Source organism: Dreissena polymorpha, chromosome 13 (assembly GCF_020536995.1).
Source record: "Dreissena polymorpha isolate Duluth1 chromosome 13, UMN_Dpol_1.0, whole genome shotgun sequence".
Classification (NCBI taxonomy): Eukaryota; Metazoa; Mollusca; class Bivalvia; order Myida; family Dreissenidae; genus Dreissena; species Dreissena polymorpha.
This window is the reverse complement of record NC_068367.1, coordinates 45,495,524-45,511,875: the sequence shown is the minus strand read 5'-3', so window position 1 is coordinate 45,511,875 and position 16,352 is coordinate 45,495,524. Positions and strand designations below refer to the sequence as shown.

At 35.6% G+C, this 16,352-nt stretch overlaps 1 protein-coding gene across 5 annotated transcripts in view; it reads left to right on the top strand.

The window, feature by feature from the left end:
• Window positions 1-14,746, top strand: part of LOC127854990 (polypeptide N-acetylgalactosaminyltransferase 5-like) — a 127,507-nt gene extending 112,761 nt beyond the window's left edge. For all 5 annotated transcript variants that reach the window (XM_052390212.1, XM_052390213.1, XM_052390214.1 and 2 more), the window contains exon 12: window positions 13,672-14,746. In XM_052390212.1, coding sequence (XP_052246172.1) covers window positions 13,672-13,809 — 138 coding nt within the window. In that variant the 3' untranslated portion in view covers window positions 13,810-14,746. The remainder of the gene's footprint in view (window positions 1-13,671) is intronic.
• Window positions 14,747-16,352: the final 1,606 nt, after the last annotated feature.

Below are 16,352 nucleotides of genomic sequence, written 5' to 3'. Positions count from 1 at the left end.
ATTCTCTTTAATTATTCTTATAACTGAGTCTAACTGAGTAACTAAAGTAACTGACAAGCACTGTTTGAAACCACTAAACTCTACTTTGTGTAACTGTTTGAAGGAATACACATTTGCCAGTACGTCTCAGACGTGGATTTACAGGCAGGTTAGTCCCTTATATGTTTGTTACAACTCACTGTGAATCACTCCATATGTGATATTACACACAAAGAGCTTGGTGTTGAAATAGTTCAGGCCTTGAAGAATTTTTCCAGAGCCACTCGCCCTGCATGGCGAGTAGGTCTGACAATCCACTCGTCCTTCACTTTAATCTTAACTCGTCGTGCATTTAAAAAAATATATCTATATTTATAGTTATGATCAACCAAAACCTTTTAACCTACGTAACATAGTGACACTAAACTGCAAACAAATTAACTACATTATCTGATGGATTTTATTTGCTTTCTTTACGTTTTCTTCACCTGTTTCCTTTTCTCAATACTTTCCGCTTCTCGTTTTGATGACCTTTCTTACTGTTCCCTGTCTCCAATACCTTGCAGATACAGTACAGCTAACGCGGCACAAACATAATCCGCGGCTACGCCACGGCCAGATTATTAGTACGCGGCGGCCGAATAGTGTGTTCACGCGGCGTATCGCCGTGGCACTTGGCATCGATCCGCGCAACGACGCCGAGTCTGTGTTTACCTCGCGTACTTTCGCGGAGTAAATCCGCCGCATACGTACGCGGCGGATCGAGTGAAAAGATATCCACCTACATGTACATACATGTATGTGTAGCGTAGAATTAATTACGCGCAACTGTTAATGTTTCGTTCGATTATCATTATCATTATTAAATTTGTAATCCGAAACACACTTCCGAATTTTAATGCTAACGCGACCTTTGACAAATTCTAGCGTCAAATAAACAGTGCTAAAATATCCTTTGTTTCATAAAAAGCGCGCGAAAATTATGCAGACGTGTAGAATGTCGTTTGGAAAGTTTGGGTGTATTTTGTGTTGTATAAATACATGAACATCACGTCGGGCGTAAATCGCGTGTTCAGTGGAAAAAAACCCGCCCCGATTAGACGTTATTTCATCATCTCTATAAATAGTAACCAATGCCAAAATGTATTTGATACTTAAGGAAATATCGAGAATGTTTGTGTATCGTAAATATTTACCAGCATTTGCTTTAAAACTGGAATATACGGGATTATCCGGTAATTAGTAGCGATATTAACTGTATAATATGAACAAAATAAAACATGTATACGTATATTCAAATAATAGTTTTAATAAGCTGATAATTAACAAAACAACAAGTACGTCGTCACCGTCTTGATTACTGATGTGGCTTCAAACTGCTAATTTTCTCAGCTTAAATTTAATAGCAAAATCAACATGCAATTAATTTATAAATCCACCATATGCTGGAGCCTTGACCACTTGTATGTGCAAAACATAATTACGTGACCTTGTTTATGTGTGAAATACATACACTACGGGCGGGAAACAAACTTAATTGGCCAGACACATTAACTATGCTTACATGTATATGCTAATACAATCCGCGCACAATAAATTTATTATAAATTTAAAAATTATTATAATTGTTCTTTCAAAATGTGTTGACTACATGTAACTAATAATTTTTAAAAAGATTTTTTATTTCATGATGCGCATCGACTCGGCATCATGTCGCGGATAGCGGCATGCCTCGGCGGACAGATGCGAAGTTTCGCGGCGTAATGCGACTTGCCGCCGCATACTGACGCGGCTTCAATGACTGACGCGGCATCGACTCGTTTCGCCTTGCCGCCGCGGATCGCGAAATACGTTTGTTCCGCTTTGGCTGTACTGTATTTTAAAAATAGAACCCTTTTCCATGCTGAGTTTTAATATTTCAGACGAACTTTTACTGAAAGACACGCTATATTGACAAATGGTTACAATATGGTAAATTTTGGCTAAGGCTTCTGATCACGAAATATTCTGTTTATTAATAATTATTTTTCAGTTTATTTTTAAATAAATATAAGAAGTATTATAATTAACCAGTTATGTATTATATTTTTATTGATATATACATTAAAATCAAATTTTATTCTTCACGGAATGACCAATATATTGAACTGTTTTTTCACTGTTAATCGATTAGCTAAGAGCGCTGACACCTACGAAAAGAGCACAGCCGGTTACGAGAATTGTTTTTACTGTGCCCGTGACGTCATTTTTCAATGTCAAAACAAAAGTGCAGTTTCTTTGTGTTCTAAATCTATTTTTTGTTTGTTCGAAAAATTGTTCGCAATTTGTATAGATGTGGCAGGAGTTCTGGAACTGAATTTATATTTCTCAACTTGAAAAACAGCACTCGCCCGGTCGGTCGAGTATTTAACAAACTTTACTCGCCCGAATGTCAACTTCACTCGCATATGCGAGCGGTCGAGTGGATTCTTCAAGGCCTGTAGTTGGCCAGTAAAAATACCTCTATAGGGAGGGATATATTTGAGCTGCGTTCTGAGAAAACTGGGCTTAATGCATGTGCGTAAAGTGTCCGCTTTTATGGTATTTTTAGTTTCAAGCAAGTCCCTGCTTACTGAAAATCAAGTTTAGTCGGAAAGTGTCGTCCCTGATTAGTCTGTGAAGTCTGGGATGACACTTTACGCACATGCATTAAGCCCAGTTTTCTCAGAACATGACTCATTTGTTGTCATTCTGTCGGTCGGCGATTCAGTCTGGTTGTTGGTAGGTTTGTCAAAATAAAACAAGACATGTTACAAGTTTGTGAACATCTGCCACATTCCTTTAGTGATCATATTGAATCTTCATATATGCCATCAATATCAAGTTTAGATGTTCAAGGCATTTTTCATTTCAAACACTCCGCACATCCCTGAGTTATGTTCCCTTGACCTTAGCCAAAAAATGTAGGTATACATCAGTCATATCAGTTCTAATTTTCAGTTTTCTTAGCTAGAGGGTGTGCCCTAACCCTTTCCCCATGAGAAGCAAAGTGATAACAGTGTGCCTTAAATATATACTTGCTGTTCTTTTTTTTTAAGGGGGGGGGGGATATATTTACCAGTGAGTTGGAAATCCATAAATAATTGCAATAGTGCAGGCTGATGTGGAGCTATCCTGGCCGCATATGGCATTAGACCCATTTTTGCATCATTTGGCTAACATATTTAAGCAACTGAGATAATAACTATACTTTTAGGTCATGGTTAGTTTTTCCAGCATTGTTTGCTTTGACTTTAAACAATATTATTATTACATAATTAAGATATCCATTACATAATTTAGATATCCATTACATAATTTAGATATTTAATTCACTTGTGGACAGATATTGCATTGCCCAATGAAAATGGGTGTGACAAGTTAGTCTTGTTTATCATATAGGCTAGTCCTTGAGATTAGAGTTAGATTTAGTTTCAGATATTTTATGGTCATGAATACATATAATGTTGGTGGCAGAAATACTAAATCTTACGGGAAATTAATGTACAGAAGGGTATATAATTAGAAAAGGGTATGTCATTATTGAAAGATCTGTTACAATTAAAACCTTCCAATTTTAATACTTAATTATCTGATAATTGGTATACAGTTTAAGCAGTAACCAAAAAATAGTTTCAACTAAATGTTACAGGTATCGTCAGCAGTGTTGCAGACATTTATTTATTGTAAATTATTGTATTTATCCAATACAATCACCTTGGACTCTTAAATCTTATGTTACAAATACTTATTTTTAAAGATCTATGCTGCAATATACTCAACAAAGATATGGGCCCTGCTCTGTGAAAAGGGGGTTTAATGCATGTGTGAAAGTATTGTACAAGATTAGCCTGTGAAGTCCACACAGGCTTATCAGGGACGACACTTCCCGCTTTAATAATATTTTTCATTTAAAGAAAGTTTTTCCTTAGCAAGATTTTAGTTTAGACAGAAAGTGTCATCCCTGATTAGCCTGTGCAGACTGCACAGGCTAATCTGGGACAACACTTTACGCACATGCATGAAACACCCTTTTCACAGAGCACAGGTCATATGTATTGCAAAAAGAGTCTTAAATTCGATACCAATGAGGGCTAGTGCTTCAGATGTCTTAAATTTGAAACCAACGTGGGCTAGTGCTTCAGATGTCTTAAATTCGAAATCAATGTGGGCTAGTGCTTCAGATGTCTTAAATTCGAAACCAATGTGGGCTAGTGCTTCAGAATTCTTAAATTCAAAACCAATGTGGGCTAGTGCTTCAGATGTCTTAAATTCGAAACCAATGTGGGCTAGTGCTTCAGATTAAGCTATCCCTGTCTGCAACTCTTAATACTTCTTTCCATTGATATACTGATTAATTACATGACTAATAACATATGTGCCTTCCTCTGTAAAAAGGGGTTTAATGAAACTTTGATAAAACTTGGTTAGATATAAATCTTGACAATGTCTAAGCCATGCTTTAATCTGGCTCTAGTAGGGTAAACACCTTGATGACCATGTCAAGTCTTCATGAATAGGTGTACCATGAACTCAGCATTTTGGGGTTTTCATGCTCTTATTATGTTTTATCATACCACCGCATTGATATCTGCCGGATATAACGTTGCCTGATATATTTTTTTTATATCATGGTCAACAGGAAGTTCTTATATCAGACAATGTTTGGAGTTACATGGGATTTGCAATGAAGTCAACAATTTCTATCAACATGAATCAGGTTCAATAAAACAAACAATTTGATATCAAGAAAGTACATATTTTATTCTAGTTTAAGTCATACATTTCAAAAACATTTTTTTTTTTTAATCACAGCCTGCACTACAGAAGTTAAATGACGTCATCAATCGGACAATAAATGTGAAATATCGATATAGTCATTGCATTCGCCAGTGTTGCACAGAAAGTCATGACAAATGATAACTGTATGCTAATCCACAACTATTTAAACAAACGATTTAACCCGCATATGCCAATATTGACACCATCATCAAAATGTCAATTTCAATGCACATCTCCAAAATGGCGTCTCCAAACAAATCGGTGAAGTGTGTTCTTCAATGAAATTTGTCGCTGCAGTCCATTCCTGATCTCCAATTCAAGACGTTTATAATTAAAGCGGGTGTACTCTTCCCATTCTTAGTGCAAACAACTTTTTTCTCTATACGATGTTTAAAATAAACGATAATTCGTGTCGTCATTTCAAACCCATGTATGTCAATGTGTAAAAGCCGGATCAGCAAAATCAGCAGCGATCCGTACATTTTAAATATAAAAAATGGATTGTTTTGCAGATTTTTAAGAAAATGTGGTATGATAAACAGAAAAACAGGTTACCGTCTCATTGTTTTGTAATATATCAGGCTCGGCACAATAAAATATCGGCTCGGCAAGCTTCGCCTTTATATTATTCTAAGCCTCACCTGATATATTACAAAACGATGGGACAGTAACCTGTTATTCTCTATATCTTTTAAAATAAAGTGAGAATGTACCAGAAATTAGGATTGTCAGTGGAAAACTAGGCCTACTTCACTGGCATAGTGTCGTCCTAGATCAGCGGTTCAGTCCGCATGCATTGTCAAGTTTTAGCAATACAACAAGGGAGAGCAGTAAACAGTTGAGAAGATAAGGTTTATGGCCCATAAATTGTTAACATCCATGGTTAATACCATGATTGTGGTTTACTTTTTTTATTACGGGGAGCATATAGTTGGCAGTTTGCCCTTCCCTCCTTACTTCCGTCACACTTTTGTTACTGTTTCTCAAAGCGCCTTCAATACTTTACCAATCTCTTTCATATTTGGCATGTAGGTACCTTGCATGGACCTCTACCTTTTGATGAGGTTTGAGGTCACTGGGCTCAAGGTCAAGGTCACCAAGGCTAATAATAATAGATTTTCCGTCACACTTTTTTAACAGTTTCTCATAGCACCTTCAATACTTTACCAATATCTTTCATATTTGGCATGTAAGTACCTCGCATGGACCTCTACCTTTTGATGAGGTTTGAGGTCACTGGGTTCAAGGTCAAGGTCACCAAGGCTAATAATAATAGATTTTTCGTCACACTTTTGTTACAGTATCTCAAAGTGCCTTCAATACTTTACCAATCTCTTTCATATTTGGCATGTAGATACCTTGCATGGACCTCTACCTTTCGATGACGTTTGAGGTCACTGGGGCCAAGGTCACCGAAGCTTCTAATAGATTTTCTGTCACACTTTTTTTTACAGTTTCCTATACTGATAGTGCCTTCAATACTTTACCGATCTCTTTCATATTTGGCATGTAGGTACCTTGCATGGACCTCTACCTTTTGATGACGTTTGAGGTCACTGGGGTTAAGGTCACCGAGGCTTCTAATAGATTTTCTGTCACACTTTTTTAACAGTTTCCCATACTGATAGTGCCTTCAATACTTTACCGATCTCTTTCATATTTGGCATGTAGGTACCTTGCATGGACCTCTACATTTTGATGAGGTTTGAGGTCACTGGGTTCAAGGTCAAGGTCATTGAGGCTAATAATAGATTTCTGTCACACTTTTTTAGCTCACCTGAGCACAATGTGTTCATGGTGAGCTTTTGTGATCACTTTTTGTCCGTCGTGCGTTGTCCGTCGTGCGTCGTCCGTCGTCAACATTTTGCCTTGTTACCACTCTAGAGGCCACATTTATTATCTGATCCTCATGAAACTTGGTCAGAACATTTGTCCCATTGATACCTCCACTGAGTTCGAAACTGGGTCATGCTGGGTCAAAAACTAGGTCACTAGGTCAAAAAAAAGATAAACCTAGTGAACACTGTAAAAATCACATTTGATGCCCAATCTTCATGTTACTTTGTCAAAATGTTTGTCTAAATGATATGTTGGTTGAGTTCAAAAATGGTTCCGGTTCGTTGAAAAACATGGCCGCCAGGGGGCGGGGCAGTATTTCTTATATGGCTATAGAGAAACCTTGTGGACACTGTAGTCACAATTTAGGCCCAATCATCATGAAACTTGGTCAAAACATTGGTTTCATAGATATCTCGAACGAGTTTGAAAATGGTCCAGATCGGTGAAAAAACATGGCTGCCAGGGGGTGGGGCAGTTTTCACTATATCTATATAGTGAAAACATGGGAACACTCTAGAAGTCACAATTTTGGTCCAATGTTCATGAAATTTGGTCAGAACTAGGGATGTCACCGAATATCCAAATATCCGAATATTCGGTCCCGGACCGAATATTCGGATACTATTTTCCGAATCGAATATTCGGAAGAAAAAAAAAAAAAAAATCGAGTAATTTCAAAGACTTTGTATTCGTGAAATTTGCTTCAAACATTGTAAAAAAAGTTGTTTCTCGTGTCATAATGTTTAGTCCGGGTAATTCGTCGCTATGGTGATGACAGTATACCGGTCATAAATCCCGCTAATTGCCTAACAAAGACAGTCACTTTGTGTCAAAATTATGATAGGTTCAAATCGCATCGGCAATCAAAACACCGACCTGCACTTGATCCAATGACTCGAATTACATTTAAAATTATCAAAGATTAAATGAGTAAAGGAAAAACCGACTTGGTGTAAAAAACAAATAAGACCGTATGGCAATTAAAACACCGACCCGTCTTGATCTAATAACTCGAATTACATTAAACATGATCAAAGATTAAATAAGTAAAGGAAGTGCCGACTTGGTGTAAAAAACAAAAAGATCGTATGGTTATAATCACGTTGTCAAATCAAAAAAGCTTTTAGAAAATAATTTACTCAACCTCTAACCGAGCAAGAGAATTCTTACGAACTTCAGAGATATTTGCTTGTGAAAATAGAGCCAAACGCTAAACCTCTTGACTGGTGGAAACGTGACGAGAGCGAATTTCCGAAAGTCGCGTCTGTCGCTAGGAGTGTTCTATCTGTACCTGCAACTTCTGTGCCATCTGAGCGCATATTCTCAACCACTGGATTGCTCATCAATAAACTAAGAAATAGACTCGCAAGTGATCTGGTCGACGCAATCGTGTTTTTAAATAAGAACAATGTTCATGTGCCCAGTGACGCCGATCCGAGTGACTTTTAAATGTGGCAACGGTGTTTTGTTTGCATGTGTTCGCTATGTAAATAATACGTTTAAGTTCAGTTCAAATTATTTATAGATCTAACTGTTTTGTCATGTAATAATTTTGTCGTCATTTAAATATTATGTTTCTCGTTCAATTGTCGATGTACAATATTAAAGCACGTGTTTGCTATGTAAATACTATGTTTAAGTTCAGCTTAAATTATTTATAGATCTAACTGTTTTGTTATGTAATTGTTTTGTCGTCATGTAAAGATTATGTTTCTCGTTCTATTGTTGATTTACAATATTAAAAGTTTAAAAACAGTTTTCGTCATTCAATTTTAACAATTAGCGACGGCAATGCTGTGTCAATATTTAGTCACTTCCGGGGAACTTCCGGTAAAAACGAAAGTAGAATTCATGGAGTAAAGGTACGGTAAACATAGTTGATTTTTTTCTAACAGATGTTGACCGAATATCCGAATATTCGTTCGGAAGGATGACCGAATATCCGAATACCAATATCGGTATTCGTTGCCATCCCTAGTCAGAACATGTTTTTTTTTTATATGACAGTTGAGTTCGAAAATGGTTTGGATCGGTAAAAAAGCATGGCCTTGGGGGGGGGGGGGGTCATTTTCCTTATATTTATATAGTAATAACATCTTTTGAACACTATATAGTTTATCATGTCCAGGGAAGTAACTGCAAATGAAAATTATGTTGAATTGACAGAGTTGTCTCCCTTTTAAAAATATTTGTTTTAAGCACACGAAGATTAAGTGGAATTAATTATAAATGATGGTTTTACATTCTGGAAGATAGCAAACTTTTGAATATGTTTTTTATTGTTTGATGATTCTGTACAATATGGCATTCTTTTGTCAAACAATTAAAGCGAGACTATACAATTTTTATATGTGTTAAATTGTAATATATTGATTAATACATGTTACAATAACACAAAATAGGCAAGATATTGAAGACGAATTTCATAAAATGCAGCAAAGACAAATTAGCGCCCTGAGCCGATGGTGACGAAGATATTTCATACATATTTTCCTGCAATAACCTTTTCTTTTTATTAGGATCAGAGTTAGTGTTCGTGCGTCGTATGAATAGACATCGCTGCAGGAATTTAATAACAACCATTAAACTAAATTAAGATTCACATCGTACATGCATGACATACATTCTGGCGAATTCAACTGTACAGACATTTTCGATTTCAGAATTAAATATCTCACTTATTTCGCATTTTTCGACAAATGTTCTTCTTAAGTTTTATTTTAAATTATATTGAAATATATGACCTTGTTAACTCTCTAGAGGTCACATTTATTTTCCGATCATCATGAAACTTGGTCTGAAGATTTGTCCCAATGATATCTTGGATGAGTTCGAAAATGCTTTTTATGTCCCCCACTATAGTAGTGGGGGATATTTATGTCCCCCACTATAGTAGTGGGGGACATATTGTTTTTGCCCTGTCTGTCTGTTGGTCTGTTGGTCTGTCTGTCTGTTTGCGCCAACTTTAACATTTTGCAATAACTTTTGCTATATTGAAGATAGCAACTTCATATTTGGCATGCATGTGTATCTCATGAAGCTGCACATTTTGAGTGGTGAAAGGTCAAGGTCAAGGTCATCCTTCAAGGTCAGAGGTCAAATATATGTGGCCAAAATCGCTCATTTTATGAATACTTTTGCAATATTGAAGATAGCAAGTTGATATTTGGCATGCATGTGTATCTCATGGAGCTGCACATTTTGAGTGGTGAAAGGTCAAGGTCAAGGTCATCCTTCAAGGTCAGAGGTCAATTATATGTGACCAAAATCGCTCATTTTATGAATACTTTTGCAATATTGAAGATAGCAACTTGATATTTGGCATGCATGTGCATCTCATGGAGCTGCTCATTTTGAGTGGTGAAAGGTCAAGGTCATCCTTCAAGGTCAGAGGTCAAATATATGTGGCCCACAACGCTTATTTTATGAATACTTTTGCAATATTGAAGATAGCAACTTGATATTTGGCATGCATGTGTATCTCATGGAGCTGCACATTTTGAGTGGTGAAAGGTCAAGGTCAAGGTCATCCTTCACAAGGTCAAGGTCATCCTACAATGTCAAACATCATATAGGGGGACATTGTGTTTCACAAACACATCTTGTTGTTGCTTTTAAAACATGGCCACCAGGGGCGGGGAATTTTTCCTTATATGGCTATATATGGCTTTAGTAAAACCTTGTTAACTCTCTAGAGGCCACATTTATTGTCCAATCTTCATGAAATTTGGTCAGAAGATTGGTCTCAATGATATCTTGGATGAGTTCCAAAATAATTATGTTTGCTTGAAGAACATAGCTTCCAATGGTGCAGGGCATTTTTCCTTATACGGCTATTGTAAAAAAAATTTAACACTAGTTTTATTTAATTCAGTTGCCCAATCTTCATGAAATTTGGTTAGAACATTTGTGTCCTGTGTAAAGTTTGGTTTTATTATGTCAGTATTATGTACCATTAACAGTTTTATTTAATTTTTCATAACACAGAATTTTCATAATTAACAACTGTTTTAGTCATTATTACTTATGGTAAGCTATCAACTAAGAGAAAGCTGCAATTAAGACATCATGTACACAATTTGCAGTATCTATCTCCATTGTTTAACCTGCTGAGTCATATTTCCCAATCTATTTTTATGCCCCCCTTCGAAGAAGAGGGGGTATATTGCTTTGCACATGTCGGTCCGTCCATCCACCAGGTGGTTTCCGGATGATAACTCAAGAACGCTTGGGCATAGGATCATGAAACTTCATAGGTACATTGATCATGACTCGCAGATGACCCCTATTGATTTTGAGGTCACTAGGTCAAAGGTCAAGTGCACAGTGATCCGAAATATTAAAATTGTTTCCAGATGATAACTCAAGAACGCATACGCCTAGGATCATGAAACTTCATGGGTAGATTGTTCATGACTTGCAGATGACCCCTATTGATTTTGAGGTCACTTGGTCAAAGGTCAAGGTCACGGTGAACCGAAATAGTAAAATGGTTTCCTGATGATAACTCAAGAAGGCACACGCCTAGGATCATGAAACTTCATCGTTAGAAGATCATGACTCACAGATGACCCCTATTAATTTTGAGGTCACTAGGTTAAAGGTCAAGGTCACGGTGACCCATAATAGTTAAATGGTTTTCAGATGATAACTCAAGAACGCATACGCCTAGGATCATGAAACTTAATAGGTAGATTGATCATGACTGGCAGATGACCCCTATTGATTTTGAGGTCACTAGGTCAAAGGTCAAGGTCATGGTGACCCGAAATAGTAAAATGATTTTCGGATGATTACTCAAGAACGCATACTCCTAGGATCATGAAACTTCATAGGTAGATTGATCACGACTCGCAGATGACCCTTATTGATTTTCAGGTCACTAGGTCAAAGGTCAAGGTCAGGGTGACCCGAAATAGTAAAATGGATTTCGGATGATAACTCAAGAACGCTTTTGCCATGAAACTTCATGGGTAGATTGATCATGACTCGCAGATGACCCCTATTGGTTTTGAGGTCACTAGCTCAAAGGTCAATGTAACGGTGACTCGGTCACTAGGTCAAAGGTCAAGGTCACGGTGACCTGAACAGTAAAATTGTTTCCGAATGCTAACTCGAGAACGCTTTTGCCAAGGATCAAGACACTTCATAGGTACATTGATCATGACTCGCAGTTGACCCCTATTGATTTTCAGGTCACTAGGTCAAAGGTCAAGGTCACAGTGACAAAAAACGTATTCACACAATGGCTGCCACTACAACGGACAGCCCCTATGGGGGGCATGCATGTTTTACAAACAGCCCTTGTTAGTTCTGCTCTAGAATTTTTTAGACCCCAGATATTGATCATTGCAGTGTGTAACTATTCACCACTCAGCTTACTGACCCTCTCACTGTGCTGTATGCCAGATGTTAATATCAGTGGTCAGTAATAAAAGCTGGTTGAACTGTTTGATATTCTATTTCACAGTGGAAGCATTTAATGCATGTTTTTAACAATTAACAAAAAAATATGTAATTTAAATGGGAACTTCATATCAAAACAAGATTCTATAATTATTCACTCTATATAATCATATTAAAGATATGTTACAAATGGATAGTCTATGAAAACAATAAGGAGATAATTTCAATTATAAGTTTCTGGAGATAAAAAACAAATTCAGAATAATCTTCAAAATCAAGATTTACCTTTCTTATTTGCGGAGTTCATTTATCAAGATTAATCATTTTCAGGCTCAATGTATTTAAACGATGTCAGAAAATTGAAAATAAAACGGAAATGAATGATACACAATATTAATGAAATGAAATCTAAAATTGATACATTTTCATTTTTCTAAATTGTTTGTAATTTGTGTAAAACAGCCTACTGTTGAATAACATGTTTATAAAATGATTCAAGTAAACGGCAATACCTTTACTTAATTGAATTACAACCAGTCAGCAGTGTCATCCTGACCGAAAATTAGCGATTGTGGAATAAATATTTCCGCATTGCATAAGTGCTCACAAAGTTACACAACTCGTAACCGTCCCGTGACCAGTTCACGTGCGTAAGTTAACGAGACCGCACTACCACACCTGGATACGACATTTGAGTTCGAAAATGGTTTAGATCTATAAAAAAACATGGCAGCCAGGGGAGGGGGGTCTTTTTCCATATATTTATATAGTAAAAAAGCTTGTGAACACTCTAGAAGTCACATTTTTTACTTAATCAGCATAAAATTTTGTCAAAACATTAGTTATGTGGATGTCTCGGACGAGTTTGAAAATGGTCGTGATAAGTGGAAAAACATGGGCACCAGGCAGTGGGGCAGTTTTCTTTATATGTATATAGTTAAAACATGTGTACAGTCGAGAAGACATTATCTTTATGAAATTTGGACATGTCTTGGAAGAGTTCAAAATTGAGGGCCATTTGTTGTTCATTCTTCGTGTAACTTGGTTAGAACATTTTTTCATTGATATCTTGGGCTGCAAAGAACAGGTCATTTCTTTTTATCTCAGGTGAGCGACTTTGGGCCTTTCAGGCCCTCTTGTTTACAGTTTCTCATAGCGCCTTCAATACTTTACCAATCTCTTTCATATTTGGCATGTAGGTACCTTGCATAGACCTCTAACTTTTGATGAGGTTTGAGGTCACTTGGGTCAAGGTGATGGTCACCGAGGCTTATAATATATTTTTATTAGGTGGTTATTAACACATAGATTGACAAAGCGCATCATCGGGGAGCATCCATCAGTTTTACTGATATTCTTGTTTTAAAGGCCGTGGGATTTAGTTTTGGGATTTTCTGTCTGTCCGTACCTCTGTCTGTCACAAACGTTTTAGGGCTTTATCTCAGAAACTATATAAGATTTCAACATGAAACTTAATAGATGTATAGATGCAAATGAGGAGAAGGATGGGGATAGAAATTTAACGAATTTGCTTGTTTGGTCTCATTTAGGAAAAGTTATAATTTAAATAAAAGAAAACATTTTCATGGGTTAATGGTTGTTATGCATAAGGGTATTTGTTATTCATTCAAGTGATTTTCCTTTCAGGATAACACTGTTTTACATGTGAACACCAACAAATGCATGACAGTCTCGCTGGATGGCCAGAAACTTTTGATGGAAAAATGCTCCGGTATTGATAGGCAGCTCTGGACTTGGAAAAGAAAGGAAGGACACAGTGTATAGTTAGAGTAGAATGTAACCTATAGTTTCATTATTCCTTTTTGTTTATTTTCTTATTTTTGATTTTGATTTATTGACCACTATAATTTACTGCATTTTTGTTTTGCTTGTATGTAGTTCTTATTAGGTTATGTTTGTTAATTATTACTTAATAATTACTATTATTATTACTTAAGCTTTTTGGAAGAACTTACGTAAAATGTCATGATGCAGTCTAAAGAAGAGCTTGATGTTTACATGTAAGACGTGCTCTGTGAAAAAGGGGGTTAATGCATGTGCGTAAATTGTCATTCAAGATTAGCCTGTGCTTTATGCACAGGCTAATCATGGATAAAACTTTCATTTTTCGTTTACAGAAAGTCTCTTCTTGGCAAAAATCAAGTTAAGGCAGAAAGTGTTGTCCCTGATAAACCTGTGTGGACTGCACATGCTAAGCTGGGACAACACTTTACGCACATGCATTAAACCCCTTTTTCACATAGCACGGCTAATTTTTAATATTATTTAAAGAAGCAAAATTTTGAAATATAGATTGATTATTTTAATTTATTTTGTTTATCCATCAAGTCTTTGGTATTAACAACACAATGCTTATGCATTATTTTATCATAATTTTGTGAATGATAAGAAATATATGACATTATCATATTTGTTGTTGTTTGATATTAATATTAATGGCTTTAAACAGATGTTGCCATAATGTATTTTCAATATTTATATTTACGACTTGATGTCTGCAGATTGTTGTTCTATATGTTAGTTAATTAGTGATATTAACTTTATGTATGAGGAATTTTATGTATATTTAATCATGTTTGACATGCTGTTTATAAGTAATGGTTTCATGGTGATTGTTTGTAAGGGATTTTTTATCATTGAAAGTGGAAAGTAATTTATGTGATAAAAATTGCAGGTTATTGGTTGATAGATTGATTAATAACAATGGTATTATTTAAATAAAACATAGCACCCATAACTTTATGTACTTTCCTATTATTATTTTCTTTTTTCAATGTTTTTAAATTATGTTCAGCAATTTTTTTTATAAATTACCAGTTAACTTAAATACCGTTAATAATTTTTTTTCACATTTGACAGTTGTTAAAAACGCTTTAGGAATATACCGGTATGTCATTCTGCTGTAGCTGAAATAATATTTAAGTATCTGTTATTCTTGTTTTATAAGTTTTTAATAATTATTTATGCTTGATTTATTGCAGTGAAATCAGTGAATAAATTGTAAGTTGAATAAGTTTTCAATAGTTTGAATAAGTTTCTCAAAAGTGTCTCAAACTACATTTCCTTATCGTGCCAACATGTTAACCCTTATAGCGCTGGAACCCAATTTTGAAGGCCTTTGCTGTTTGCTATTCTGATAGTATTCTTTGAAAAAAATTCAAAGAAATTGCTAATTTTAGAAATTCAGCAGACAACATTTTAGCAGACAACAAATTTCCAGCATGCAAAGGGTTAATGTAGCAGCTGATTTTGGTTATTTCACATTCTATTTTTTAAAGGGTATGCTTGTCACAAATATGTATAACTTACAAATAGTACACATATTATTGTTGTTTCAATCATTATTTGCCAAAATAAACAAAAGCTAATGTTTTGTTTCACTTCTGTTCGTAACTCATTTAGTAGATAAAATTGTTCACAATGGAAAATAGTCTGGCTGACTGGGTGAGGTCTTCAATTGCAGTTACCTGTTTATGCATTTTGTTTATTGAAAACTGTTTACTTTTGTTCCTAATGTATAGATATTTACAATATGTATTGATGGTACTATATAATGGTGTATTGAATATGCGCCAGGTTATGCGAAAATGGTTCATATATGGCCAGCGTAGCTCCAGCTCCAGACAAGCCTGGGCAATTGCTTAGGACCCATTTTTGCATAAAGCGGGTCATTTAATATTGTTGAACATTTGTTGAGAAAAGTTATGTATGTGTGCATGGATTTTGAGTATAAATGTGTGTTAATCACACACTTTCAAGGACCATTCCAATTAATGTTTTTTTTTTAAACCTGTACGTGTTGCATAACAATCAGTGTGCTCTAGTGTTGCGCACATTTTCACTGGTTATTGTTCATTATCCATTAAAATGTTTACTTTTTTGTTTCAATCATTCGTGATGTTTGTAAAGTCAGTCTACAATTAAGAATTGATCATCATTTTTTCACTAGAAATTTATTTTGTAATTATTGCAAAGTTTTGCAATCAAAAAAAAAACTAGGCCTATGGCATTGTTGAATACAAATACCCACATATGGTTTGCAGTAACACTATTGGGAGCTAATTGATAAAAATATCAGAGATTGATGACTGCTGGAAACATACAAATATCCTCTAATTGTAGTGAATGCGATATAATGAGTAGTACATTTTATGTGCAAGATTTAAGCCTGGTTTTCCAAATTACTGACTCCTATTTTAAACAAATTGTGTATTGTATGAATATTTGTAATAAAATTTGGTTCAAGCTCATTTAACCCCCCTTTCCCCATCAGAAGCAATGTGGAAAGGGCTTTTTAAACCAGCATA